Source organism: Plectropomus leopardus, chromosome 14 (genome assembly GCF_026936395.1).
Source record: "Plectropomus leopardus strain MGB_pleo_1.0 chromosome 14, ASM2693639v1, whole genome shotgun sequence".
Classification (NCBI taxonomy): Eukaryota; Metazoa; Chordata; class Actinopteri; order Perciformes; family Serranidae; genus Plectropomus; species Plectropomus leopardus.
The window spans coordinates 31,276,091-31,303,840 of record NC_142189.1 but is presented as its reverse complement, the minus strand read 5'-3'; the positions used below and the strand labels follow the sequence as shown (position 1 = coordinate 31,303,840).

At 38.4% G+C, this 27,750-nt stretch overlaps 2 protein-coding genes across 2 annotated transcripts in view; one reads left to right on the top strand and one right to left on the bottom strand.

Moving 5' to 3' along the window:
* Window positions 1-12,457, bottom strand: part of LOC121953160 (coiled-coil domain-containing protein 85C-A-like) — a 33,465-nt gene extending 21,008 nt beyond the window's left edge. The window contains exon 1 of the mRNA XM_042500072.2: window positions 9,871-12,457. Coding sequence (XP_042356006.2) covers window positions 9,871-10,543 — 673 coding nt within the window. The 5' untranslated portion in view covers window positions 10,544-12,457. The remainder of the gene's footprint in view (window positions 1-9,870) is intronic.
* Window positions 12,458-13,677: 1,220 nt separating this feature from the next.
* On the top strand, window positions 13,678-23,789 carry hhipl1 (HHIP-like 1). Its single transcript, XM_042501141.2, has 9 exons — window positions 13,678-14,402; window positions 17,214-17,860; window positions 17,954-18,097; window positions 18,313-18,641; window positions 19,459-19,585; window positions 20,369-20,514; window positions 20,635-20,716; window positions 21,675-21,757; window positions 22,403-23,789. Exons 1-9 carry the CDS (start codon window positions 14,109-14,111, stop codon window positions 22,960-22,962), a joined length of 2,412 nt encoding a protein of 803 aa, XP_042357075.1. The 5' UTR covers window positions 13,678-14,108; the 3' UTR covers window positions 22,963-23,789.
* The last annotated feature ends 3,961 nt before the right edge of the window (window positions 23,790-27,750 follow it).

Here is a 27,750-nt window from a genome sequence, read left to right as displayed (position 1 = left end):
AATATCTCTTGTGATGATTAGAACTTTGAGGTGGAGCAGATAGCGGTTGACAATAGGCAGGTTTCCATTATAGATTTGCACAAAAAGTTTAACAATATTTTCAAAATGTCAATAACACACAGTTGCGAGATGACTGTGTTTCCAATGAGTGATGTTATGCAACTTCTCCTCTCTCAATAACATTCTAAGAAGCATGATGATGGATGTTCAGAACATTAGCAGCTTTATTTCTATTGGGACTAGTAATTTACTCAAACTTGAAATGAAATTTCTAATATTTTGAAACTTTTTTTTTTTTTTTTGCATTTTTCTAGCTGTGGGCCATAATTATTAAAATTAAACAAGAAAATATTTTAGTTTACATGTAATGGGTATGGAATATGTAAAATTTTCACAAATTTTATATATATACAAATAATTTTTTTCTTGAATAACTGATGGAAAACATTGAGATTTTTCCTGATATTCAATTTTTTTAGATGCATGTATATGTATATATATATATATATATATATATATATATATATATATATATATATATGTATATATATATATATATATATATATATATATATATGTACATTGACACAGCCCTTCGCTCTGCTTGTCCATCAGCAGACAGTGGATGGTGTGTAGAAACGGGACATATTCTCCCACGGTTTGTCCAAACCTTTTCATAGCACCACACACACAGACAAAGACCTTCCCATGCTGCCTCATTATCATAACAACACAGCCTCGCTCTCCATTGCACGCTGTAAATCCGTCTCTCTCACACTCACTCACACACACATGCACACACACATACACTGAAAAAGATGCTAAACACATACAGTAAAGAGGCAACCCTGCCATTTCTAAATGGGACAGGAGAAGCGAACGATCATTCGACTTTTATCACGCTCAGCCTCTCAGATGTAAACTCATTATCAACAATGTTCATCTAAATATATCAGATATCAGCAGATTAGGTATGTATGGAGCAGCGCTTTGACTGGCTAAAGACAAAACCTGCTTCATCTAAATGAGTAAAAATCTTCATAAGTCACAAGAAAAAAAGTGAAAATGTTTGAATATAAGTTAGGTCATTCCGCTGCTGTTTCCATAAAACAAGCAGTATGTTTCCCAGTCCTCCGACATGGCTTTTCCCCTCCTCCCCACCACACAACCCCAGAGGTTTCGAGTCCCCAGAGGACCATTGAGAAGCTGTCAATGAGCCAGTTATGGATAGTCCCAATTACAGGATCCTTAAGGAGTTTAAACCCGCAACGCTGCACTAGTGGAGAGATAATGGTGGCTTTTATGAGCTGCAGGAGCGGAGACAGAAATGGAACTTCAGACAAGCAGACTTTCAGAAAACAGCATAGATAAGTTTCACTTTCATTAAGTTCCTTAATAAAAAAAAACTGTGTGTTTAGGAGGTACTGAGCAAATGAATATTTGATGTAGCTTTGCTGTTGTTAAATGCAGTCTCCTTCAGTTAATCAAGAGTTTTCTCCCTCTTTTGGATTCTTTATCATGGAGGCATGTGAGAAAAACAGTTTTCATGGACTATTACCTCCCAGAAACAAGCCCCTGAATCTGGTGGACTGACTGGAGAGGCTGCTGTTGCCTCTGCTTCCAGGTAGTTCCGGAGTATTAAGTGGAGTATTGACCCGTGTCACTGTCTCATGTTGCTAATCTCCCAAAAATGCATGACTTAAAAAACGATGACATGGTAGATTATCATGATAGGTGGAGGGTTCATTTGGACTGCTCAGCTCTGGAAAACAAATTCATTGCTGTCCTCTTCACCTTCATGTCCCACATGAGTCCTACAAGGTATTGTATGCAAATTTACCCCAAATCCATCCTGTCATACTTGGTATCTTTGGAATCTTTGAGACTGGAATTTAAGATCAAGTTCAGAGAGGGTAAGAAAAAAACTGCAGAGATAAATATTTTAATACAAGTACTGCTCAGAATTGTAAAACAGAGGTTAAAAGAAATGATTTAATGTAGCTGGACAAAGAGATGTCCAAATGTATGATATGATATATTGCACTGAAACTGATAAAAGGAAAAAAAAACCCTCCATGCTATGGTGCAAATATGACTGTAAATGTTCTGCAGGCATGAGAAGTGAAATGTTATCTTGTTTACGTAAATGCGACCCTCATGACAGAGTGACAGAGAGAACCATGCTGGAGGACTTTCTTATCACAGGGGTCAATCTGAATCCTGTCTCCATTGTGACTGAGCTCAACATATGACACATTAGGTGTCTTCCAACAAACATTTAGCACTAGTTACTGGTTAGTGTTGACTACAATACAGGAGAGAGGTACACACACACATCACAGAGAGAGAGGTTGGACAGTGTGACGGATTTGAAAGACTTTTAGTTTTAAGACTTTCTCAGAATTTGGACTTTCTCATTAGAATTGATCACTTTAGGGGTCGAGTGATTTATATCACTGAGTGGTCAGAGTGACCTCAGACAGAGTGATGGAAGACCAGAGTCTGTTCTGACTTGTTGCCTATTTTATTTGGACATAAATTCTTTATTGAACAGGATTCCATTACAGATTTGCACAAAACTTATGTGATATTTTCGAAATAATGATAAAACACAATTGTGAGATGACTGCGTTTCCACTGAGTAATGTTATGTGGCAATAACATTCCAAGAAGCATGGTGATGGCTGTTCAAACATTATCAGATTTATTTCTATTGCAGCCATCTCACTAGCGTTAGTCATTATTTACGATCCAAGGCCATGTAAGCATGTTATGGAGCAATATTGGAAAGACAAGCACCTTATGCGTGGGAGCGGCCACATATGAGGGATTTCTGGGAGATGATAGTCCACGATTTCACAGAGGAACTGTGGATTCAAAACTTCTGGATGATCCACTCAACTTTTGAAGAGTTATGTGATGCAATAACACCTCTGTAGCTCCTGCTGCATCATGAGGGAGCCAGTTCCTACTGACTAGCACATAGCCATAGCATCATGTGACCTACTAAAGCCAAAAAAGTGTTTCCATCCCAGTTTTGCAAAATATGGCTTTTTGGAATCGCCTGAAATACCACCTCAAGCAAGTGTAAAACTTTTTTTGCAATAAATGGGAGTTTTTTCAATATTGACATGTTTACTTTTTGAAGTTATTCCACTCTTTTTTTAATTTTATTTTTTTTGTCGTAAATTAACATGGATTTTACTTTCTCTCCACTATCATCTCAGGCAAAAATATCAACTTTCCAAACAAGATATTGCATTTCATCTTTGAAAAGAACTTATGTAAGATATGCTGACTACTGTCCGACTACTCAGAGGATGAAAAACAGCAAAATCCTTATCAACAACAACAACAAGAATTCCTGAGTATAAATCCAAAACAAAAGAAAGCATCTGTCTCTATACAATCCAACAAGAAATGCCTGAAGACTCTGATTGTCTTGATAAATGGATCTCTGCATATTTCAGTAGCACTTGAAGCTGGTGAACAAGACTCAGCTGTTGGAGTTGTTGACAGATACCCTCTCAGTAAGAAAAAGTTTGACTCCTGTTAACTGACACGAGCTGAACTGGGAATATTTATAGGTCATGACAAATGCACTAAAGCTGTTTGGGGACTCCCCTGAGCTTTCCTGTGGAGTTTCTCTACATCTACCTTGACACAGAATTCAGGTCAGCAGAGGCAGAATTTGATAGCGCTGCAGTTTCAGTTGCACATAGTTATCATTCCATTCAGGGCTGGTATGCGGTTGTTTCTATTACTGATTCTTATCTGAGGTTTAAAATCACCTCATGGTTTCAGCAGCACAGCTGAGTGCTCCCTGTGTTTCTGAGAGTAAATCAGGTTTTTGGAACCACACCCCTGTCAGATGAGCTGATTTAATTACTACTAAATTTGTGAACATCACATGAGTTGATGCAACTAAAGCAAACTCACCACATGAAATTGATTTTTAAAAAAAGTATTCATAGAAGAAAGCATTAATGGATTTTATGGGGAACAGCAGGAGAACTTTCAGAATATGCAGCTGCTACAGCACATCAGTCAAATTTAAGAAGATTAAACCTGTGTAGCCAAAATGAAAGCCTGAGATTTGGTACAGATAGCAAAAGCACCCTTTATTTTAACCACCTGAAACCTGGACCGATGACAGTTTTCTTTTGCTGCGTTCAGAAGCCTTTCACAAGCATTTGAAACTTTAAAACCTGAGCAAGTTGGTTTGATCTCTTTCAATAGCATGGGGGAAAAAAGACAATCACCATCTTGGCAAGAAATATCCCACAAATTGCAAGATATTTTAAATGTGTGCATCTACTTATAATTAGAATTATTTTATATTTTGAATCAAAAAAGATATGTTAAATACTTTTTTTTAATTTTCAGGTCATTTTTTTGTTTGACTTATTTTTTTACTCTTTTTTCCTGGTTATTTTCGGGTCATTTTCTTGTACATTTTTTGCGATTTTTTTGTCTAACTTTTGGGCCATGTTTTGTAAAGTTGCCCATTTTCTTCTCTACATTTTAGAATGAAATTTAACCAATTTCCCCAGGTTTTAAAGGGTTAAGCCATGAGAGTGGGATAGTCTAGATTGAAATATCTCAGCAACTATTACATAGATTACCATGAAATTTTCAGTTACATTCATGTTCATCAGAGGATATCCCCTAATGACTGACCATCTCCTCTAGTGCGACCATGAAGTTGACATTTGTAGTGTTGCTTGTTGGACCCCAGGGCCAGTGGTAGGTTTTGAAGTAAATTTGACATTGTCCACACATAGAATTGCAATGGCTGGGTCTGTGATGTGATGCCATGGGGCCCAAAAATACTTTTCCCCTTTGATTTACCTGTAAAAGAGATGTCTGCTATATGGTGGATACAATTTTTGAGCATCACAACTCCTGCAAAGTAACCAGTTTCACTATGAAGATTTGATCCATTCAGGCTGATAGAATTTTCTAGAAGATAGCAAGTCTAGAAGAGCCACATGATTCCATCAGTTTTATCCCCGTTTATCAGTTTATGTGGAATTCTGGATTATATTTGAAATATTTGGCTGCATGCATCATTTACTGGTCTACTTTGACAAGCCAATAAGAATTAAACCAACCTGTTTCAAGCATTCTAACCTAAATCATGTCAACAAACTGCTGTTTCATTCGCAGATATTTTTATTTTATTTTTTCATTCATCTCATTAGAGTGAGTTTGTGATGGCCGCTTGTCCCCACATGTAGTTAGGATTAGCTCAAATGTGAGTGAATCCATGAGAGGATTAAGGGCACATTTTTGTAATTAACATCTTGTAAGCACAGAATTATGTCTGCATCCTTTTAATCCATGCTTTGCTGTCTCTGTCCAAAGTAAAAAAAAAATCACCACAAAAGCTCACCAATTAACACATTATTATTAAAACAAGCTTTCAGGAGTTACAGGCTGGAACTATTTCTTGACAAAATTGTTGCAGTGACTGTAAAACAGCTTCCCAGAGTCTCACCATCACAGTGAGGCGGCCGAGGTTGGTAGCATTGTGCCTGAACACAGACCAAAACTGAAACCTGTGCCCACAGACCACATCTGACAACCATCCACTGCAGTCTGGGACACTGTGCACAGAAGGGTTGGGTATAATGTTATTCATGAGGTTTCAGCATGTATCTCTCAAAGCTTAATTATCATAAACACGAGTTAAGATATTCTTAACTAAATTTTGACTATTTAGCTTCATCTTTTTCCAGAGCTTCCAACAACATCACAGTCATAACCTCAAGATGGAACTTTAATCACATGATAGCAGGTACAAAAATAAAACAAGTAATACTACAATAAAAAGTATTTAAAAATATCCCAAACCCTACCAAAAAATATCATAATTAATTAAAGCTGAATGAATTAACCCTTTGAAACCTGAACAAATTGGCTTGAAAAAAAACACTGGAAGAGGGCCATGACACAAAAGTTAAAAAATAAAAAAAAAATAAGAAGAAGCATAGGTAAATTACCTGAAAAATTGCCTTAAAAAATACAACAGCAAAAAAAAAAAAGACTTAGGAAAAATGCTTAAAAATTATAATAATTCTGTAACATGCTTTAATATGTTATTGTAATATAAGTATAGTTTTTTACTTAGCTTTTTCCCCATTTTTTTCTTTTAATAAAGAAGATAGCTAGAGAGGAGACATTTTTCTTTTAATTAAAAAAATTATAATAATGTCCTTTATCTACTCTTTTTTTGTAATTTGTGGAACATTTCTCACTAATTAGTTCATTGCCTTTTTCCCATATTTTCAAAATCAAACCGCACTAATTTGCTATTCAGTGCTTTAAAACAACAATCTGACATTTTTACAAATTTCAGACAAATGCATCATGTTAATTTTTAGCCTTTAAAGGCTCCGATCAGTGCATTTTTTTAAAGTTTACTCATAATGGCATGTGGCGGCTCAGCCGGTTTGCATTAAACCAAACCAGTTTGAGCTCATACAACAAACCAGTCTAGCCAAACCAGAAATCCTCCCAACTCTCTTCATTACCATTAGTTCAACACCCCCGCCTCAGCAGAGTGGCGAAAACGCTGTCCGTAAACACGGACGCCTTCCTTGTGCTGTGACAAGATGCTGCAGAGGGGGATAAATCTCTGCAGCCAACACCCACACACGCTGCATCCGCCAAAGACACGCTGCCCTTAAGCAGGTCCTACACACGTCTCTGCTAGATTGATACAAAAATGTATGCGACATCTCTTGTGGTGTTATGTGACTTTCCTCTTGTGAAAGCATTCCAATAACCATGGCAATGGATGTCCAAACATTGGCAGGTTTATTTCTATTGCAGCCACTCAATAAAGCCAATCTAATATCGCCGTAATTTCTTTGTCTTGTATGAGAGTTAAGGAGATCCCAGTCTCTTCCTCTGTCCACACACAATGAGTCATGTTTTGTAGAATATCATGTGACTTTTATTATGTTTCCAAGTCTGGCTTTATCGAATCGCCTGCAATACTCATGCTGGCCTAAAAACTTTTTTGCGATAAATAGGACAGTTGTTAACTGACATGTTTCCATAAGGCAATTTTTTTATTTTAATTTGTGCAATTTGAGGTTTAATGGAAACCCGCCTACTTTCTTTAAACTTTTTCATTAATTAATTTTATCAGCAATCATTTAATAAAACACTAATACAGATAAACAGCAAAATGTCAAAATTTGACACCAATAATCTGTCATAATCAGTTGACTCCTACTCAGTGATAAGTGCTACCAGATGGTTATCTATGGACACTGTGCTTATCAGAGTCTGTCAGAGTAAAGCAGAGTGAAGTGAAAATATCTCTCTCTGTCATTCTGTTTTCTACCTGTTTGTCCAGAATTTACTAAAGAAAAGAATGTCCACACATACTGATATTTGAAAGAAACTGGTAGAAAAGTCAAGGTTTCAAACATTATGCTACATTATAATTTGACATAATTACACTTGTTTCTTCTGCTGATGAGTCAGTCAGCAGAATTTGGCTTCCATTAGCCAAAACCTGCTAAACAAGCCAGTGGCATGTGAGCCTCACCAAGCTGTGAAATGCAATCTTGATCCCCATCTAAGCTTTGAATGTGTGCATAAAACACACACTCGGGGCTGCTGGAATGTGCCAGAGACAGCAGTTAGCATGCAGCTGACTGGCACCTTGGCCGTCTCCCTCCAGCTGTGCTCTGAACAAGATGACTTGCTGACGCGACTTACAGTGCTGTCCCGCTGGCGCTGCTGAGGTGCTAAATCCTCATTAGACCTGACTTCATCTGTAATGAGCTGAATAATTAGGGCTGGGCCATCTGCACAAGGCCGCACAGTGTCACTCAGTCTGCAAGGTGACTCAAGACTCCACCTCAGTCATGGAAGATGAAACGCTATGGGTCTTTCAGATAGTTTAATGAGTTTTTAAATGTCTGAAGCAATAAAAAGCAGGAGAATGTTCTCACAAAGGGTCATTCACTGCCTTGTAATCTTTGAGTTTATCTGGAAAGCTGGACACACTAACACACTGCTCACTGCTTCCTAGAGTATCTTAGAAGAGGGTGCCAAAAGGGTGCCAGAACTCAGTTTTAGAACCATGCAGTGGTTAGTCAGCCTATGAATCATGTTCCTCTCGAACAGTTCCTGCAAAACATAATTTACAATACCAGTGTTCAGTGCCAGTACAAGAAGTAGCATGTTTTTGACCTTTGCCCAAGAGCAAATTGGTTTGACTTCTTTCAAAAACATGAGTGGAAAGCAATGAGCAACTTAACAAGAAATGGCCATAACAATAGCAAGAAATTAGTGACATAAAAAAAAAAAAAGAAAATTAAACCAAAAAAAAAATTCTAAAAAAAAATGATAATTTCATTCATTCAGTACATATTAAAAATTACTGCAGCATAATTTTAGATATTTGTATATAACAAATATATAACAAATTACACGCATAGGTTCCTGAACATATTAGGCCAAGAGTTGTTTCTTTTAACAAATTTTCAGGTCATTTCTTGTCACCTTTCACTTATTTCTTACAATTTGAGGGACATTTCTTGTCAGGTTGCTCATTGCCTTTTTCCTCATGTTTTCAAGATAAATCAAACCAATTTGCTCAGGTTTCAGGGGTTAAATCCCTTGTGAAAGGCATCACGGCACAGCACAAGAAAACTGACGTTGATCCAGGTTTCAAAGGGTTGACAGTGGAGGCCAGGGTTTACATCTCCTAATACAGGGTACAAAGTAACTTTATTGTCATTTTCTTAAACATAGTTTGAGAAGAATTGCAATTTAAAGGTGATCCTTAATCCTGCTACGTCAGGATAACAGTCAGCATCACTTGTGTTTGACATCTGACCACAACAAAGATCTTTCCCTATTCTTAACCAAGTAGCTTTAGTTGCCTAAATGTAAGAGCACTCCATTGATCCAGCATTGCACTATATTGTTGGACTTATGATGACTTTCGTAACAACTTCATATGCTCTTGATCTTGAACATCATACCCAACAAAATCATTTTGACTTCAGGACTACTTACTAGATTTTCTCAGAACAAAGAATACACACACTAGACACACACATTGGACAATAACTGAGACATTTCCGAGATATCCACTGATGAAGACCTTGAAATGTGGTTGAAAGCTCTGTAATCTCTATAATAGACAGTGCTTAGGAAGGAAGAATGACAACTTTCATGTTCTGTCTGGTTTTATCTTATGCTTTATGATTATTTGCTTTCTAATTTGCATTTAGGATGAACGCTCCTGTTTTAGAACTTCACACACTCTGCTGTAGTTAATGGGTAACGGTGGTGAATCATTCATATATTGTAACATTGACCACAGATGTACTTTTGTAAAGGTTAGGAAATATTAACTCAGAATGATTTGGACTGTAGCTCTTACACCACTTAAAGTCATGTTTGATCTATTTATACATGTTGTTCCTTATAAAACTTCACTGCAAAATACCTTTTTTTTCAAAGATAAGTATTTGAATCCAGAGACAACAGAATTTCCTCAAAAATGCACACATTTATCTCTCATATCCCGTGACAGCATGCTTAACTGATTTATGCCTTTTGCTTTATATATTTCCCCCTCATGACTGATATTTCTTCATACTCATTCACATTGATTTGGTTTCAGTTTTGCAGGAACTTCAATAGATAAGCCAGCTCGAGGGACCATCACAAACTGGTTTAAGCAGCTAAACCATCAAACGTTACGCAAAAACATACTTTTAACTAGTCAGATAAGCTGGTCAACCAGTTTAACCATCTTAAACTGGTCTTTTTTCATCATGGCTATGAATAAGTGACAGATTAAAGTTTGACCCAGTAAAACTGAGCATCACTTACCACTGATCCCATCTCTGTGGAGGTTGGGGCCGCTCAGGTCGTCCATAGATCTCCTCAGGGATGCAATTTTCTCCTCGGATGCTTTGTGGAAGTGGTTGAGGTGGTGGTCGGGACTCCCGGCGCTTCCAGTGCTGGATGTGCTGCTCCCATCCCCGACGTCCCGCACCGGCACCGGGCAATTGAGGTTGCTCAGGCTGGACTGACTGTCTAAGGAGCTCCTGGATCCGGCTCCGCTCCTGTCCTCGTCCAGCATCAGCACGATCTCCTTTAGCTCCATGTTCTCCGCCCTGAGCGCCTCCTGACTGCTCTCCAGCTCCGTCAGCTTCTGCTGGTACAGACCCACATCCTTCCACAGCACGCTGGCCGTGTAGCGGCCGAAGCGCTGCCACTCCCGGGACACCTTCTTCCCCTTCTGCCGGTCATCGTCCAGGAAGCAGCACAGCTCCCGCAGCTCCTGGTTGTCGTCCTGCAGCCTCTGGTTGACCTCTTTGAGACTCCGGATCTCGTGGAGGTGGACCTGCAGCCTCCGGTTCACGTCCTTCATCATGTTGCCGTGCTCCAGCATCAGGTCCATGTTGCGGCTGTCCAGCCGCCGCAGCCTCCGGATCAGGTCCTCCTTCCCCAGCAGCAGCAGCTCCTCGTCGGACAGCTGGCTCACTCCGGCCCCGTCCATGTCCCCGCTGGCTCCGATGTTGACCTAATAAATATCTAATTATCTATCTTATTATGAAAAGCTGATCCATGACAGAAAGACACACACCGGGCTCCAGAGATCATCCGCCGGCGCCACACCGGGCTGAGCTGCCGTTAATCCACCGGCGGAGCAGATCACAGCACGGAAATATCCAGTAGTCTCACTTTCATCAACGTTAACGGTTAAAGTTGATCTGAGAGACGCGATGAGACGCTGCCTGTAGCCGGAGACTGGGGCTGGTTTGTGCTCGGAGTGGAGGAGCATGGGAGGAGACAGAGACAATCTGATTCTCCCACTGAGCACAGAGTCTCACAGTGTCCTCTATAGGCAGCTACACACTGCTGCACAACAAACCTCCCCTAACTTTTGAAGGTCTGTTTCTGTGTTAAATTCAAATCATTCATATCCACAGCGACAGACTGGCGATGGTTGTTTCCATGGGCGGATGAGACAGTGGGCCCTGGGCACACATATGCAAAGGGCCCCACTACCTCACCTACAGAGGAGCAAGACACAGACAGTTGTTATGGTTTTGCCTCTTTTTGTTGTTGTTTTGCATGTCTTTGTAGTTGTTATGCATCTTTCTCTCCTCATTAGGGTACTTGTTTTTTGTGGTATTTGTAGTCATTTTGTGTCTTTCTGTAATAATTTTTTGTCTCTTTTGGTGTTTTTTGTCACTTTGTAGTTTTTTGTTTGTTTTTTTAAAGATTATTTTTGGGGGCTTGTATTGCCTTTATTGGACAGGACAGTTTAAGCGTGAAAGGGGGAGAGAGAGGGGGGCGACATACACCAAAGGGTCAAGGCCGGAATCAAAACCACGGCCGCTGCGGTGAAGATACAACCTCTGTATATCGGGCGCCTCACTTTGTAGTCATTTTATGTCTCTTGGTCATTTTTGTCTCTTTGTACTCATTTTGTGTCTCTTTTAGGTCATTCAATGTCCGATCATTTTATGCTTGTTTCTTGTCATTTTTGCCTTGTTGTAGTCTTTATATGTTTCTTTGAGGTTATTCATTTTGTCTTTTAAGGTCATTTAGTGTCTTTCTGTAGGAATTTTCTGTCTCTTTATACTCATTTTGTGTCCCTTTTGGATAATTTGTGTCCATTTGTCAAAAATGTGTGTCTATTTATAGTTATTTTGTGTGTCTTTGAGGTCATTCTATGTCTCTCTGGGGTCGTAGTGTGTCTTGTTATGGTTGTTTTGCTTATCTTTGAGTACATTATATGTCTTTTTTGGTCATTTTTGTCTCTTTGCAGCCATTTTGTGTTTTTGATTTTGTAGACACTCTGTATAGACCAGTTCACTTATCCATCCTTGGCTGTAAAATAATTGTTACACTCTACCTGAAACCTTGATGTTTTGTCATGCTTTGACTCCGTCCTCTTCCTTCCTGCTTTACTTTGCCTTTCTTTGTCTGCCTCTGTGGTTATTATTATTATCCTTATTATAATTTCAATTTTCACATTTTAGAGCTGTGTTGGTGCTTATATCTACATGCTATACTTCTCTGGGCTGACACCAGATCGACTGTAACAAACCGCAATTTCCCCCTGGAGATCAATCAAATATTTCTGATTCTGATTTACTGAGAGAAACCAGTGGGTTTGCAGACAATTCTTTGTTTCTTCTTTAAAGTTAATGTTTTAATTTATTTTTAATATAAATACATTTACTAAAACAAGCGCACTTCATCAAACAGAGGTGGATGTAGGTTATGTTGCCTGAAGATCTCTATATGCTGATTGAGTGTCCTGCTACATTAAATCTATTTAATGTACACACACACACACACACACACACAATTCCATGACCTGGATTTGAACAATAGCTCCAGTGTGACTGCAGGAATTTTCAACTTCATGCAGCCTTTCAGTAAATCAACAATTACCTCACCCCAAATATATTCTAATTTTAATTAACATAAATTAATTACATTTATAAATTAAGAACAATATTTGGGTTTTTGTGCATTGTTTCCCCCTTTTTACAGGGAAAAAAGACTAGTTGAATCAGTGTTTGTATCTGTTTTGAATTCTGTTGCTTTGAAACAGATGCTTTCACCCTAAATTTCTATCCCTTTTAACTCTGAACTCATATAATCTTGATACTCAGTTGCAGAGTAGCTTGTTGCTCCCAATCACCCAAATCAGAGCTGAACTAGGAAAAAATGTCATTCTCTTCCAATGCACCTTATACATTAAATAATCTGCAAAAGAACTTAAACTTGGACACTCTGCCACCATTACGGCTGTTCAAATGCTTTATTTCAGATCTTGTTTTAATTGAGTGTAAATGGTTTTAATCATACATCTACACCATAACCTGTTTACTATCCTGTAATGTTTATTTTTTGCAATTATACATTGCTGTTATTGTTTTGTATTAATATATTTCTATTTAAGCTGTTATTTGTTTGCTTATTTGTTGTTTTTAAATGTCTTTGTTTATGCCTGGCATCACCGAAAATAAGGGTCTCCCGCCACTGATTTCCTGAGTCTTAAAAAGGTATTATAAAAAATTATTATTCAACAATATGTTGCAAAATCAGTTTAATACAGTTACAAAACCAACATAGTGTGTCAATATTATTATTATCATTATTGTTAATAATACTAACGATACTACTACTACTACTACTACTATTTTGCTCATTGTTGTATCATAATTATTGTTGTTGTTGTTGTTGTTGTTGTTGTTATCATTTTTATTATAATTATTATTGCAAAAGTTTTTATTCAGGGGTAAAATGATAATAATAATCATTATTATTATTATCATTATACAAATATATAATATAAGAATGATACACTCTCATTAAAGTATTACTACTGTCATGGTTTTTATCATCATCATCATTATTATTATTATTTAATTTTATTTATTTATTTATTCATTATTACGGAATTTATTTAGCAGTAAAATGAGCATAATAAAATGATTATGATTGGTAAAGGCCGCCATCTGCTGGGCAGCAGTTGACATACATGATTACTCAACATAACAATATGTTGCAATCGATCAGTTCGGGACAAGGAACTACAGTAACTATAAACCCACAATGCACTGCGTGTTTTAGGTGAAATGCTTAAGACTAGACTCTGAATGAAAACAATCAGACATGTCATACAGGATGCTGTGATTGTAAAGTTGTCCTAAAGTGATATTGCTGTAGTTAGAGACGTCACTATTAATAACCAGGCTTTTATTGGTAATGGTCGTTATTATGATCATAATTATTTTGAGTGTATTATGGAGGCAGCAGACTGTCCCTGTGCTGGTAAACAGCCTCTGCCCCTGGCTCCCTCCCACTTGTGCTCAGATGGACAGACCGGGACATACCGGGACAGACAACAGCTGGTTTCCGTCCGGACCGGCTCCCGACGCTGCAGCCTGACCACAGAGACACACGGCCCGGGGTGACACCGCGGTCCATCACGTCAGAGGGACACATCGGGCGGATGATTGGAGTGAGGAGCAAAGTGCACACAGGAAGTCGCTCCTGCACACAACTTTGTCTCTCCATGATCTCCAGCGCGCGCCATCATGCAGCGCTGTTATGGCACAGTCCCGGCCCGGCTCGGCCTCTCACCGGTTGGCATTTTGTATTTTTTGGCGTTCTGTGTGCCACCTGTGATGTTACACCCGCAGTGTTTGGACTTTAAGCCGCCCTTCCGACCGCTCCGGGAGCTGGAGTTCTGCGTCATGTACAAGGAGTTTGGCTGCTGTGATTATCAGAAGGACCAGGAGATCATGACAAAGTATTACAGAATTATGGATAACTTTGATTATTATGGATATGCCAACTGCGCGGGGTTCGTCCTGGAGCTGCTCTGCCAGGTAGGCACGCATGGACAAAGGTCGCTTGGCTGTGTCTCCATCATGCGCCAACAGTCTGTCCAAACAACAAAATCAGCAGAGGAAGGCGATCTGTCATCTGTAAAAACAATCTATGAATGCTAAAACAGTCCAACAGAATCATATGATCTTACAGTAACTTCAGAAAAAGGTTCCTCTTTTTATGAAGTTGACTATGGGACGCCGATTGTAAAGTTGTTATTGTTGTTAAGTGTTGTTAAGGTATTTAGCTCCAAAACATAATTAAAAATAGGTGTGAATTTTTCAATCACCCCTTAAAACATATTCAGAGCGATATTTGCGGAGTTTGCCAGATTTACGCCATCGTGAAAAATATATTAAAGATAATGTCACTGTCAAATAAAAATGTTTAATATTAAATTTAAATGGTAAATGTTATAAATGTTAATTGTTAAATATAAATGTTAAATATTATATCAAAATGTTAAGTCTTAAATCTTAATGTTAAATGTTCCATCTAAATGTTAGATGTTAAATATTTTGTTAAATGTAAAATGTAAATGTTTGATGTTATATCTAAATGTTAGGTGTTATGTGTAAATGTTAAACGTTATATCTAAATGTTAAATCTAAATTACACCATTCTAAATATTTAGCTAATATGCAAATTCACACCACTGCATAGCAGTAGTACCAAAATTAAAGTTAAATGTCTTAATCCAAAGAACCAGCTGAGTGAAGGTAAAGGCCCCCCCTCACTAATTTCTCTGAAAACACATCAGTCATATAGATGAGATGTGAAGACAGACAGACAGACGCACACACACACACAGGAGGGTAGAAAGTTGTAGAGACCTCTCACATGCTGATTGAGCAACTGAGGCTGCAACTTATTATCAAGCAGATGGACCTAATATTTCACTGTCTGAGGAATCATCTGATCTCACTATGGGCTTTGTAGTCTACATGAGCATATGGATTTTAACCCTTTGAAACCTTAGCAAATTGGTTTCATTTCTTTCCAAAATATGGGGAGAAGACAACAAAAAACTTAACAAGATGTGGCCCAAAAATTAGCATAAAATTGGAGAAAAAGTTACAAGAAAATAACCTGAAACTAAGCCCATTTTTAAAAAAGTTTTTAAAAAACAAAATGAAACAAATGTGAAACAACCTTTTAAAAAGGTGCCAAACATATACATGTATTTATTTTATAAATTATATATTTTTTTTCTGTAACATAATTTTATATATGAAATTATTTTGAATATAATTTTCTCGAAAAATATTTCGTTTGCAATTTCTTGCAATTTGTGCAATATTTAGGTTTATTTTATTTGTATTTTATCAGGGAAAGTGCCAATTAACAAATAAGCAAGGTATAAAGTTTAAATATAAAGTGATTTTACCTTCATTTTGAGACCAATTCTTTAATTTGTCTATCATTCTGATAGGATCAGTGGCTGTGGGGAGTTTTATTCCAATGACACTTTTTAGAAACCCAATTTTGCTTTCACCCTCTTGACCAAAAAGATCTTTAAGTGGCATCGAGCACACAATCACCCTTGGTCAAGGGAAGTTTATGCAATATTTTTATTTTTTGAGCTACATTATATTTTAATTAATAATTTGCAGTGTAAAATATATACAGTCAAACAAAAATGACTACACATCCATAAGAAACAATGGAAGGAGGAGATCTGGAGTAAGCCAAAACTCAGAAATTATGTTCAAATTAAAGAAAATTACTACACAGAACCTTATGTAACATTAAACTTCAGGAGGGGACAGAGGCCCCTGTGTGCTCTGTTAAGGTCTCGGTAAGATCTGGTACACTGCCTCTGGCGATAGAAGTCGGTAGGTATAAAGGTATTCCTAAAGAGCAGCGTATGTGTGTTTTGTGTGATGTTGAAGCTGTTGAGGATGAATTTCATTTTTTGTTCTTCTGTCCTTTGTACAGGGATCTGAGAAAGCATTTGTCTAAAAAAAGTTCAGGCGAAGAACCCCGACTTATTTTGGTTGGCTGAGTGTGATATGTTGAGTTGGCTCTTTAAGGACAAGATTTACGCCTTAGCCAGGTTCATTGAAAATGTATGGTCATTACTCCAGAAAACACTGTATCCAATATAATTGTCTATTATTGGTTTGTAAATTATGAAATGCTCCTTGTATAGTTTATATTTTGTTATGTGGACATATTAGAAGGGGCTATGTGTGCATCTTTGTATTCTTTCTGTATTGTTATTGTCAGTGTCTTATAAGCCCATGTGGGCTGGGCACAATTAAGTGCATGACACTTAAATAAACAAATCAATCAATGTACATTATCAGTGTTTAGTTAGTTTCCCAAACCACGACCCATGTCCTTCAGGGTTTTGTTTTCTGGGGAAACATACCCAAATTAGTTTTATTTGTTTTTGTTTTATTTTATTAATTGTTTTATTGAGTTTTTATTTGTTTATGTAAAAATAAATGTTTTACAAATGTAACATTGTGTATGTTACATTGACAAGATGTGACATACTGTGCTATGCTGTTATCATGTCTTACTGTTTATTTTTGGTTTCACATGGGACACAAACAGTGATCTCCTGGGTGAAAGGTGTTTGTTTGACCCCCCTGTAACATCTCTCCCACCCACCCCACTTATTCTTAGTTGCTCTTTATACTACAACAGTTGCTTAGAGCGTCAGATAATGAGATGGCCCAGTACACTGCATACAGATGCGATGGTATTTGATGAGTTGGGAGTGAGGGCGGCTTCTTAATGCAGGTTCAAGGAAATCTCTACATATTTACATGTCATACTCACTCATCCTCTCCTCTGGCCAGGAATGCTCTCCATATGCAGCTCATCTCTTTGATGCTGAGGTCCCAACCACCCCACTCAGGACCATCCCTGGCCTCTGTCCTGACTACTGCGCCCAGTTTTGGAAGAAGTGCAGCTCCACCATTCCTTTCCTGTCTGATGACCCACACATAGCCAAAGTCAAACAAAACCAGGCACTTCTTTGCCAGTATCTGGAACTAGAAGATGTGGACTACTGCTACCCACACCTCCTCAGCAACCAACAGCTCACCAAGAATCTGGGCCGGGTTCAGTCAGACTTGGATGGCTGTCTGCAGCTGTGCCTGAAAGAAGTTGCAAACGGGCTGCGGAACCCACTAGCTATGGTGCATGCTAACGATGGCACATATAGGTTCTTTGTGGCAGAACAGGTAGGCTTGGTGTGGACGTACCTACCTGATGGGTCCAAACTAGAGAAACCATTTTTGAATATTTCCAAGGCGGTGTTAACGTCATCATGGGAAGGTGACGAGAGAGGCTTTCTGGGACTCACCTTTCACCCCAAGTACAAGTTCAATGGGAAGCTGTATGTATATTACTCAGTGGAGGTGGGTTTTGATGAGAGGATCAGGATCAGTGAGTTCCACGTGTCAGCCAGTGACATGAATGTGGTGGATCATGCCTCTGAGCGGTAGGTATGGACTGATCCAGGTTGGCAAGTACAGCAATGGTCCTACAACTGGTCTGTTTCTTGTCTTATTTGTCATGTCAACTCTCCTTCTAGGGTTATTCTGGAGATAGATGAACCAGCATCCAACCACAATGGAGGGCAACTTCTGTTTGCAGATGATGGTTACTTGTACATTTTCACAGGAGATGGTGGAATGGCAGGAGATCCATTTGGGAAATATGGGAATGCCCAAAACAAGTAAGACATCAACAAAGGTTCCTGGAACTAGACACACTCAAATGATCTAAATCAATGAAGAATGTACCCAGTTTTAGAAACTATAGCAAAGAACCTTGAATAGGGCTAGTGCTACACCTATGTTTTAGTCATAATATATAATGGTAGTTTAGATATTTGAAGAGTAATTACATTTTCTAAAATCACTTTTCACATATTGCCACCATCCACTTTAGGTCAGCTCTATTGGGTAAAGTTCTCCGCATCGATGTGGATGACAATGAGAGAGGGCCATTGTACAGAATTCCTCCAGATAACCCCTTCATACAAGAGCGAGGGGCACGACCTGAGATTTATGCTTACGGTGTCCGCAATATGTGGAGGTGCTCTGTGGACCGGGGCGACCCTCGCAACAAAGAGGGCAAAGGGCGTATCTTCTGCGGGGATGTGGGCCAGAACAAGTTCGAAGAGATCGACATCATCGAGAAAGGGCGAAACTACGGCTGGAGAGCCAAAGAGGGTTTCTCCTGCTACGACAAGAAGCTGTGTGCCAACAGCTCACTAGGTAGGCATACTCTACAGTGAAATGGTAGCACACCCGTGGTAACCTCCTTAAACTCCAGACTACAGAACTGGAGTTATTCATCACAGACACACACCATGGCAGCTCTCTGCACAAACTAGTGTAAATTTTCCTGTCTGGATGAAATCAACTTCTGTCATGTTATGTTTGAAAGAGAGACTGCAGGGTCTTGGCCCTTGGTAGAAATGGTGACCAGTGTTCTGGTGCTGCCACAAAGCAAAGGACATGAACTCATTATTACAACTAATTCAATTGAAACACATGTAAGAGGGAATATTGAAAGCAAAATTTGACCATCATCTACCATAGAGCATTTTAATTTTTGTAACCTCAAGTAATCATGTTGTCACACTAGACAGTTAGATAATCAATGACCATGACCTACTTGCCTAACTTAAATTATTTTAATGCATCACCAGTTACTTCAAAAGCACATTGTTAGTTGGAACTGCATTGTTCTCTGCACAGTATATCACCGTTATCAAGGCAATTAAGTGTGACTGCCATACTAGTTTCCAATATTTTACAAAAAATACTTCACTTTTCAGTTGTACCCCGCACTTACAGCATTCAGATTTTATTTGGGTGTGTAATCATTCAGCATAATCATAGGAACTTTAAAATAGTTGGACTTCTTCCTATAATACATATTTAGCTTCCAAAACTATTTTTCACTATTTTCACCTTACTAATAAAAGCAAGTTTTATCAGGTCAACAAGATGCTTCATTGGGAAGAAATGGCTAACAAAGATGGAGAAACTCAGTAATACCAATAATAACTTTTCAGTTTCTTCACAGATGATGTCCTCCCTATTTATGCATACCCTCACAAGATGGGGAAGTCAGTGACTGGTGGCTATGTGTACCGCGGCTGTGAATACCCCAATCTGAATGGCATGTACATATTTGGAGACTTTATGAGTGGGTAAGCTTTAATCTAGTAAATAGTATATTTTCTTTACACAATAACACTAACCTCTAAAGCTTGCCTTTTTGTTAAAAAGGGTATTAAGACATTATTAAAGAATGGTACCAATATGATGTCAGACATAAACTTTGGGCCATTCTATACAATGAAAACTTTTGCTTTTTTTTTTTTTTTTTTACTTTAAGTACGTTTTACCTCTGTTGTTTAAGAAAAGTTTGAATGCAGGACTTTTACAGTAGACTATTGTCACACTGTGATACTGATACAAAATTAGATTTAAGACAGAGAGTATGTCTTCCATTTCTGGTCATGTTGAAGAGGAGGTTGTGGCTCATGTTATCTTTGGCGAGACCTGAAAGTTGGATTGTTTGTTTTTCGGTTTGTCTGACCATCTGTCCTATTCTCAGCAATAAAATATCTCAAGAACACCTGGAGGTAATCAAATTTGGCATGAACATCCATTTGGACACAATGATTAACTAGTAATTTAACTAGTAATTTACTGGTTAAAGCTCACTGTGACCTCATCTCTTGCATTCTTGTAAATGCAATGTCTCAAGAACACCTCAAGGGAATTGGACTCAATAACGAACTGATTAGAATTAATAAAGATAATTCCAGTTTGACATGTAGATTATCTTTGATGTAATATAATTTGGTTATGCTCTACACACAACATCAGTGTAGGAAATACTTGTTGCTAAGGTATAGAAGTTCAGATAACTCTCCATCATGAAGTGCACTGCACATTAGAGATTGAAGATTTTATTCCTTTTCCAGGCGTTTGATGAGTCTCCAGGAGGACAGAAACACAAGGCAATGGAAATACAATGAGATCTGTATGGGGATGGGCCTGACCTGTGCCTTCCCTGGGCTCATCAACAACTACCACCAGTACATCATCTCCTTTGCAGAGGATGAAGCTGGTAATGCATGCACACCCTCAAACCCAGAATATGTCTTGAGTTTGCACTAGCTCTAATTTGGAAATATGATTTCCTGTGCAATGTCTGCCTGATGTAATGCTTTGTTTGTCTTTCCATCAGGCGAGCTGTACTTCATGTCAACTGGAATACCGAGCGCTACGTCACCTTCAGGAGTCATTTATAAAATAGTGGACCCTTCAAGGTGAGTATTAAGGACACTGTGTGTATACTGTACTGGTGTGCTGCAGCTACATATTCCTGTCTTTTGATAGAAGGTGTAGGCTATGACAAAGAAATGACTGTCTGTAGTCTTTTCCAGCATCACTGTCCCTGACTTTAGTTCATTTTCAGTAGAACGTGTGTAATGGTAGTTTCATGCATGCATACACATGTACATGCATACAAATAAGAACCACCAATCAATTCAACACTTTAGATTTGACCGACAAATCCTGTTCATACAGATCAGGTACAAGATGGTTTAGTCCATTATAGCCACTTCTAGGGGTGATTTGGAATAGTCCAAGTTGCAGCAATAATAGGGTTTCATAGAGTGATTCATATGATGATTACTTTGCTTCTTTCTTACTTCATCATTACACAAAGAAAACTTTTGCCCTGTACAGTGTCTGCACACTGTGTGAAGAGTATTTACTATTTCGATTTCTTGGAATTGGATATGTCTGACACACATCTGTTCATAATTACAAACACAGGCATGTCATTCTTCTCAGTGAGCCTGAGGGATGTGCAGTATCATGATCATTCTTGGCCTGGAAGTGAGCTTAGATCTGTGTTTTCTCAGTGCTGGTGGGATAACTTTTGCTGAATGTGGAGGTTATACTGCCTGTCTCTGTTTTGGTAAAGGAGGGGAAATGAAGCAGTGTTGGCAGTAGTGTGAAAGGCCTGCCATCCTAAATCTCCCTTCTCTGACATTGCTTCAGACAGCTTTTGGCTCTTGCTGCGTTTCTCTCAGCAGTAGACGGTTGTGTCACTTAATTTGTTTCCCAGCCATCAAGCTCATTTAAGTGTTCCTCGCCACTGTTGTGACTTGAGTTGGAAATTAAATATATATCACAGGACCACAGTTTTTTCTGTCCACCTGCTTGTATTCTGGCTTCTCTAATGTGCAAGAATGTTTCGTTGTGTTTTATTTTCAGGCGTGCTCCACCAAGACAATGCCACTATGACCCTCTTCCTGTCAGAGTGAAAAGTAACCTCATCAAGTTTGTTCCCCAAGAAAGTAAGTCCACTTCCAAACACTATGACCTCAATACTGACTACAAAACAATTTAAATCTGACATTATAAGCCTCTAGTCGAAAGGTCGATTGCTTGATCGATATGTTTTTGTCCGACCAAATACTAATTGGTCTGACAATCACTGATGTTACTTTACCGAGGCCGTGTTTCCACCAAAGCATTTCATTTCCTAGCTGAAAAATGACGGTTGTTGTTGAGCACTTGTGTCTTTCCTCTTGTCCTCTTTTCCTCTCTTAAATTTTTAAGTTCAATGAATTTCTTTTAACTGAGGAAAAGCGCACAGTGCACACTTTTTTTTCAAATGATACAATCGAGATCACATTTATTTTTACTCGAGGCATTCCACTTGCCTGAACACAGAGTTTACTTGCTCTGGTGTTATTGTGAGCCCTGTAAAAGAAAAAAAAAATGCTTTGGTAGACTCACAACACTTCCAGGTAGAGTGGCCTGTGGGGATTTAGTTAACCTAGAGATAATGTGCAGTTTTTTTACCCCAATCTATGAATCAATTAGTTGAGGAGTAGGTAGAATTTCAATCAGTCAAAATTTTCTTTGGTTCAATAAAGCCCTAGACATAAAGTTGTTTATACTCTTGGTCTCATATTTTTTCATTGTCCTCACATTAGCATTAATCGGCCTTGACCCACCAAACAAAATTGAGCCTGACCCACAACCTACAGAGTCCTACGACTGGCTCCAAGAGCTTATTGATCTTCTAGGACAAGACCTGACCACCGCTTCGCCAACCACAACTACTACCAAATCACCCAGAAATTCAAGGCGGAAAAACAGACGAAGAAAGGGCAAATCCAGAGCAGAGAGTACGCCTGAGCTCCAGAACGGAATGGTGAGGCTGGTTGGGGATGACCAAGGCCGCAGTGACCGTGGACGGGTGGAGATCTACGTTAACGGGGCATGGGGCACTGTGTGCGATGACCTATGGACCACCAAGAACGCTGCAGTGGTTTGCCGACAGCTGGGTTTCAGGCATGCTCTGAAGGCAGCCAAGAACTCAGAGTTTGGGGAGGGAAGGGATCTGCCCATTCTTTTGGATGATGTTCAGTGTGAAGGTACAGAGTCCAGCCTGCTGGACTGCAAACATGCTGGCGTGGGGATAAATAACTGTGCCCATTATGAAGACGCCGGGGTGATCTGTGGTAACTCAGACTACGTTGTAGAAGTCTAAATGTTTGACTACTATGAAATCAGAGCTAATGATCACCAACTAAACCTGTTGTCGTAAAAATGCACCCTGAATTTAACAGCTGGTATTTTTATTTTACTCTTGATGGATAACTTTCTAATTCCCATGAATGAGCGCACCAAACAGACCACATAACTTTGTGCCATCATATTTCCAGCAGTGGCAGTGGAGTTAAATAGCATAAATATGGTCTAAAATTGCTGTTCTTTGTTGTTAGTCCATCACAATATAAAAGGAAAAGGGGAAATCTTGTATAAACCACAATACAATGTGCTTTGAACAAGGGACTAATTGTTCTCATAGAACACACAGGTGAATGCAAAAAAAAAAAAAAAAAAAAAAAGGAAATTGCAATCTAAAGCAGGAAATGATGCAGATTTTATGGAAACTTGGAGTACCAACAAGGACAATCCTTTTAATTAAAGCATTCCAGAGGTTATTTATGAGATAAGCTAACAGCTGGAATGCATTGATGATATCTAACACTGTAACCATATCTAAAGGTGGGGTTTTCCTTCAGTAATGTTTTATTTGGCCATTAGTGGCACATAGCCTTTTCTCAAAGCTGAATGATAATGTTTATTGTTAATTTTCCATCTCCGACTTGATTGTTTAATTTGAATGTATGTTTGGCACTATTGCATTAAGTCTTTGCCCTCTGAGTAATTTGTTGTGGTAACAAATTTGACAATTAGTGTCTGAATGTCATAGTTCCTGGTGAATGCTCACTGCCCACTGAATGAATGTATGTTTGTATCATGATGTTATTGTTTTAGTAAATGGTTTTAATAAAAGATTACTAGTCGTAACTGGTTTCCTCTTACACTTGTACCAAACTTGACATTTTAGAGTAGAGTTTCATAAATAGTGTATTTTTTAAAAAAGAGAGGGTAACAGTTTCTAAACATTTTTTTTTTTCACAAATGCGCCTTTTTGTCAATCAAGCAAAATAACAAAAGCATTATAATATCATGCCACCAAAATTTAAGGACATGTTTCCAAAGCTTTTTGGCTTTTTTATGTTGTGCACGCTTTCATGTTGAAACATGAAAGCGTGCACATCCCACAAAACATTAGCACACCATAAACTCTGTAATGTAACACTAACATTACATTTGCTGAAATGATATCTGTACATTTTGTTATTTTATAACATTAATTACTAACAGAAGAGCATGCAGCCCTGCTGACGTGCCATTTAGCTGTCTTTCTTAGGCTTTTAACCATATGACTTAGATTGTCAGGTATAGATGCACTCATTTTATCGTTTTTAGTATTTCACAAGATAAAAAATAACCGAAGAAATGGCCTTAAAATAAGACCATTCCTACATCCTCTGTGATTGCACGATTTTGAGTAAATACCAAGACAAACAAAGTCTAAATGACAGCTCTTTTATTCTAACCAGTCAGTGCTTGTTTGAGGAATCTGTTCTCTGTGTTGTGAAGGTCATTGATATGCTGAGCAGCAAATCTCAGGAGCTGGAGCCAGGCTTGACCACCCTACAGCCTGCCAATGTGTGGCCCCTGCCTTCTTCTCGCCCCGATTCTCTGTACCCAACCGGATAGTGGCCCAGAATCCCCTGAATTTCTTCAGTCTGTGTGTGCCACAGGGGGACTTAAGTTGATGACAGTACAAGATGGACACATCCACATAGTATCAAGGACAACACAATAAAGTTTAGTACTTATAGAAGTTGTAATCTTTGATGTAAAGACAACAGAGATGTAAGAGTCCAGGTGAATGGGTGGAATCACACTTTAAACTAACCAACACAGTTAATACAAATATCATCAGCTGCTCAAACTTTTGCTAGAGCACTTTTTGAGTCACTATCTCAATGAATATTGTATAGAACTGTATTGAGCTATTTCTACCATTTGGTTTAGGTAGGCTATGTTGTCAGATGTCATTGTGTCTTTAAAAAAATGACTTCAGTTTGCCTCCTACGGGAAGTTGGTTATAAAAAAGTTACAGGGTGTTGAAAATTGATTTTCTAAAAACTTGGCAAACCCAATTTCATTTTATACCGATATTCTTTTAGTATTTTGTTTGATATTTTTTGTTACTAGATTCATAATCATTTGTGATTATTAATAATTTTTTTTTTAAATATTATTTTGTTTTTTATCTGCTTTTTGTATGAATTTACTTTTATTTTCAGATTTGTATTATATAACATTGATAATTTGTCATTTAACATATATTTTAGTGTCTATTTTTGTTTCTCTATTTTTATATGTTTATTGTATAAAGTGTATAAAGGGGTGGCACGGTGGCTTTGTGGTTAGCACTGTTGCTTCACAGTTCCAACTGGTTCGAATCCCAGTTGGAACAGGGTTTGGTCCGGGCGGGGGCCCTTCTGTGCAGAGTTTGCATGTTCTCCCTGTGTCTGCGTGGGTTCTCTCCGGGGTCTCCGGCTTCCTCCCACAGTCCAAAGACATGCAGCTCAGGTTAAGTGGTGACTCTAACTTGCCCCTAGGTGTGACTGTGAGTGTGTATGGTTGTTTGTCTATATGTGTCGGCCCTGCAATGGTCTGGCGAACTGTTCAGGGTGTACCCCGCCTTCCATACAATGACAGCTGGGATTGGCTCCAGCCCCCCCATGACCCTTACAAGGACAAGCGGTTACAGAAAATGAAATATATAAAGTTACTTTTATTTTTAGATTTCTATTATATACTTTTGCACTTTTTACAATGCATAACACTTCTTTGCTTAATAAATTTATGCATTTTGTTAACATATTCTACAGTCTATAATGCATCTTTTTTTGTGCAAAGGCATTTTTTTAGTGTGGCTGTTAAAGGATTAAAGAAGTAGGGAGCAGCCAACATGCCCTCATTTTTAAAAATGTCCCCTCTCCGTTGGTTTGAAATGTCATTTGGTCCTCACTATTTGACAAGTACAAGGATGCACTCTAACACACAAGCAAAAAACAGGGGAAAAGCCAACTAAACACAAGGGAGTGTATCACAGTCATGGCCATCCTTATATTTTTGCGACAGCTGGCTACAGTAGGTGTGACATAGCACCAGGTGGCAGTGTTGTTTCATCCTAACAGAGACTTCTGGACAGTTTGTAATTGGGGTAGTTCGACTAGTTGAGGGCAGGACAATTCGACTTGTGTTTGCCTTTCCTATAAGAAGAGGACATAAGAAGTAACAGATGCTTTGAAAGATTGCTTGTATTAATAATTCAAGTGTAGTCTTTGTGCCAGTCTGCCGCCCAGATGGTACACTGTTTAATTCTTTGCAAAAAGGGCATGAAACCTTAATGATATTGAATTCTTTGTATACTTAACATAAATCTCTCTGGAAATCATCACGGGGCTGAAACACAAGGTGTTTAGCTTTCAAGTACAACTTTGGTATCTGCAGAACGTCAGCTCTCCAGGAGTTAAGAAAAACTGCCCTGTTTTCAGCAGAACTAACAAGCATTTATCACATCAGCCTGTGCTGTTTGAAAGGGTCCAAGATCTTTTTAGCCCACTGAGGACCCTTTAATCCTTTAATTGAAGTGAAAACATGAAGATCACCAAAAGTGGATTTAAGAGGGTTTCACTTTAAAACATGTAACAAACCTTGTGAGGGTCTGTGGCTTGTGGTGTGCAACCTCAGAACCGCCGCTTGCTGCCATTTCTGAGGCCCTGAAAGGCCTCCTGTCAGCAGAACATGATCCCAATTCACTCCTGATATCACTCAGGAACACAAGCAGATGATGGCCTCACTCTTTCTTTTTTTGGTCAGACTCAATAAACATTTTCTATCATGCTTTAAGTAAAGCAAGAACAAATTTAATTTCCAACATGTCTTCAGTAGCATTGTTTTTTCTATCTAATCTATTTTTATTCGGTTAAATGTAACTTGTTTGACTGTAAAAATGTCTATTTTATGTATACATTTTAAAGAAAAAGTTAAATTTTGCAAAAACTCTTGTGTTTTTTAAGTACAATAGATAAACTCTGTGTCAGAGTCTCAAAGTCTAGACCTCCTGCATGTCTTGTCTTTCCCTCTCCTCCCAAATATTAGCTTCCGCACCCCCACCTCTCTCTCTCGCTCTCTCTGCCTAAGTCGGCTGGAGTGGCATCCCGGCTCCACAGGGAACGCCGAGAATTTTCACCTCCTCCTGTCAGGGTTGATTATCAGTGGAGCCATCAAAGTGTGTGTGTGTGTGTGTGTGTGCGTGTGTGTGTGTGTGTGTGTGTGTGTATGTGTGTGTGTGTGTGAGAGAGAGTGTGTTTTAGCCCAGCATATGCTCATTACAAAACATATGGGCACATTTGTTGTTATTAACATTCCTTTCTTTATGAAAATAATCAACAAGAATGATATGCATGTTGTTAAATTATGGCATGTATAGTCTGCACCTTATGCGAAGACTGTTTTGTTTTGCCTCATAATGGCACTTTTCATACAAACATTTATAATGTTATTATTCATCAATACAATGTGTTTTCAACAAAGTAGTTGACTGGCCTTTACATGGCATCATGCAGGTCACATGGCATAAGTGTGGTATAATGTATGAAAAATGTATGAGAGTGCATCTCAGTCATAATATATTGTCAAAAAAAAGATCAGAAAGTCATAGTATAGTATGTCGTCCAAAAATTGATTTAAAAAAAGCCATTATATAATATGTCAACCAATAAAAACTTGTTATGCATGACAAATATCATTATATCATTAATGTTTATGCTCATTTCATGTCAAATGTACGTTTTACAGTGTTTTATTGTATTTTGTTTAAATTTAAAACAGTGTGCCG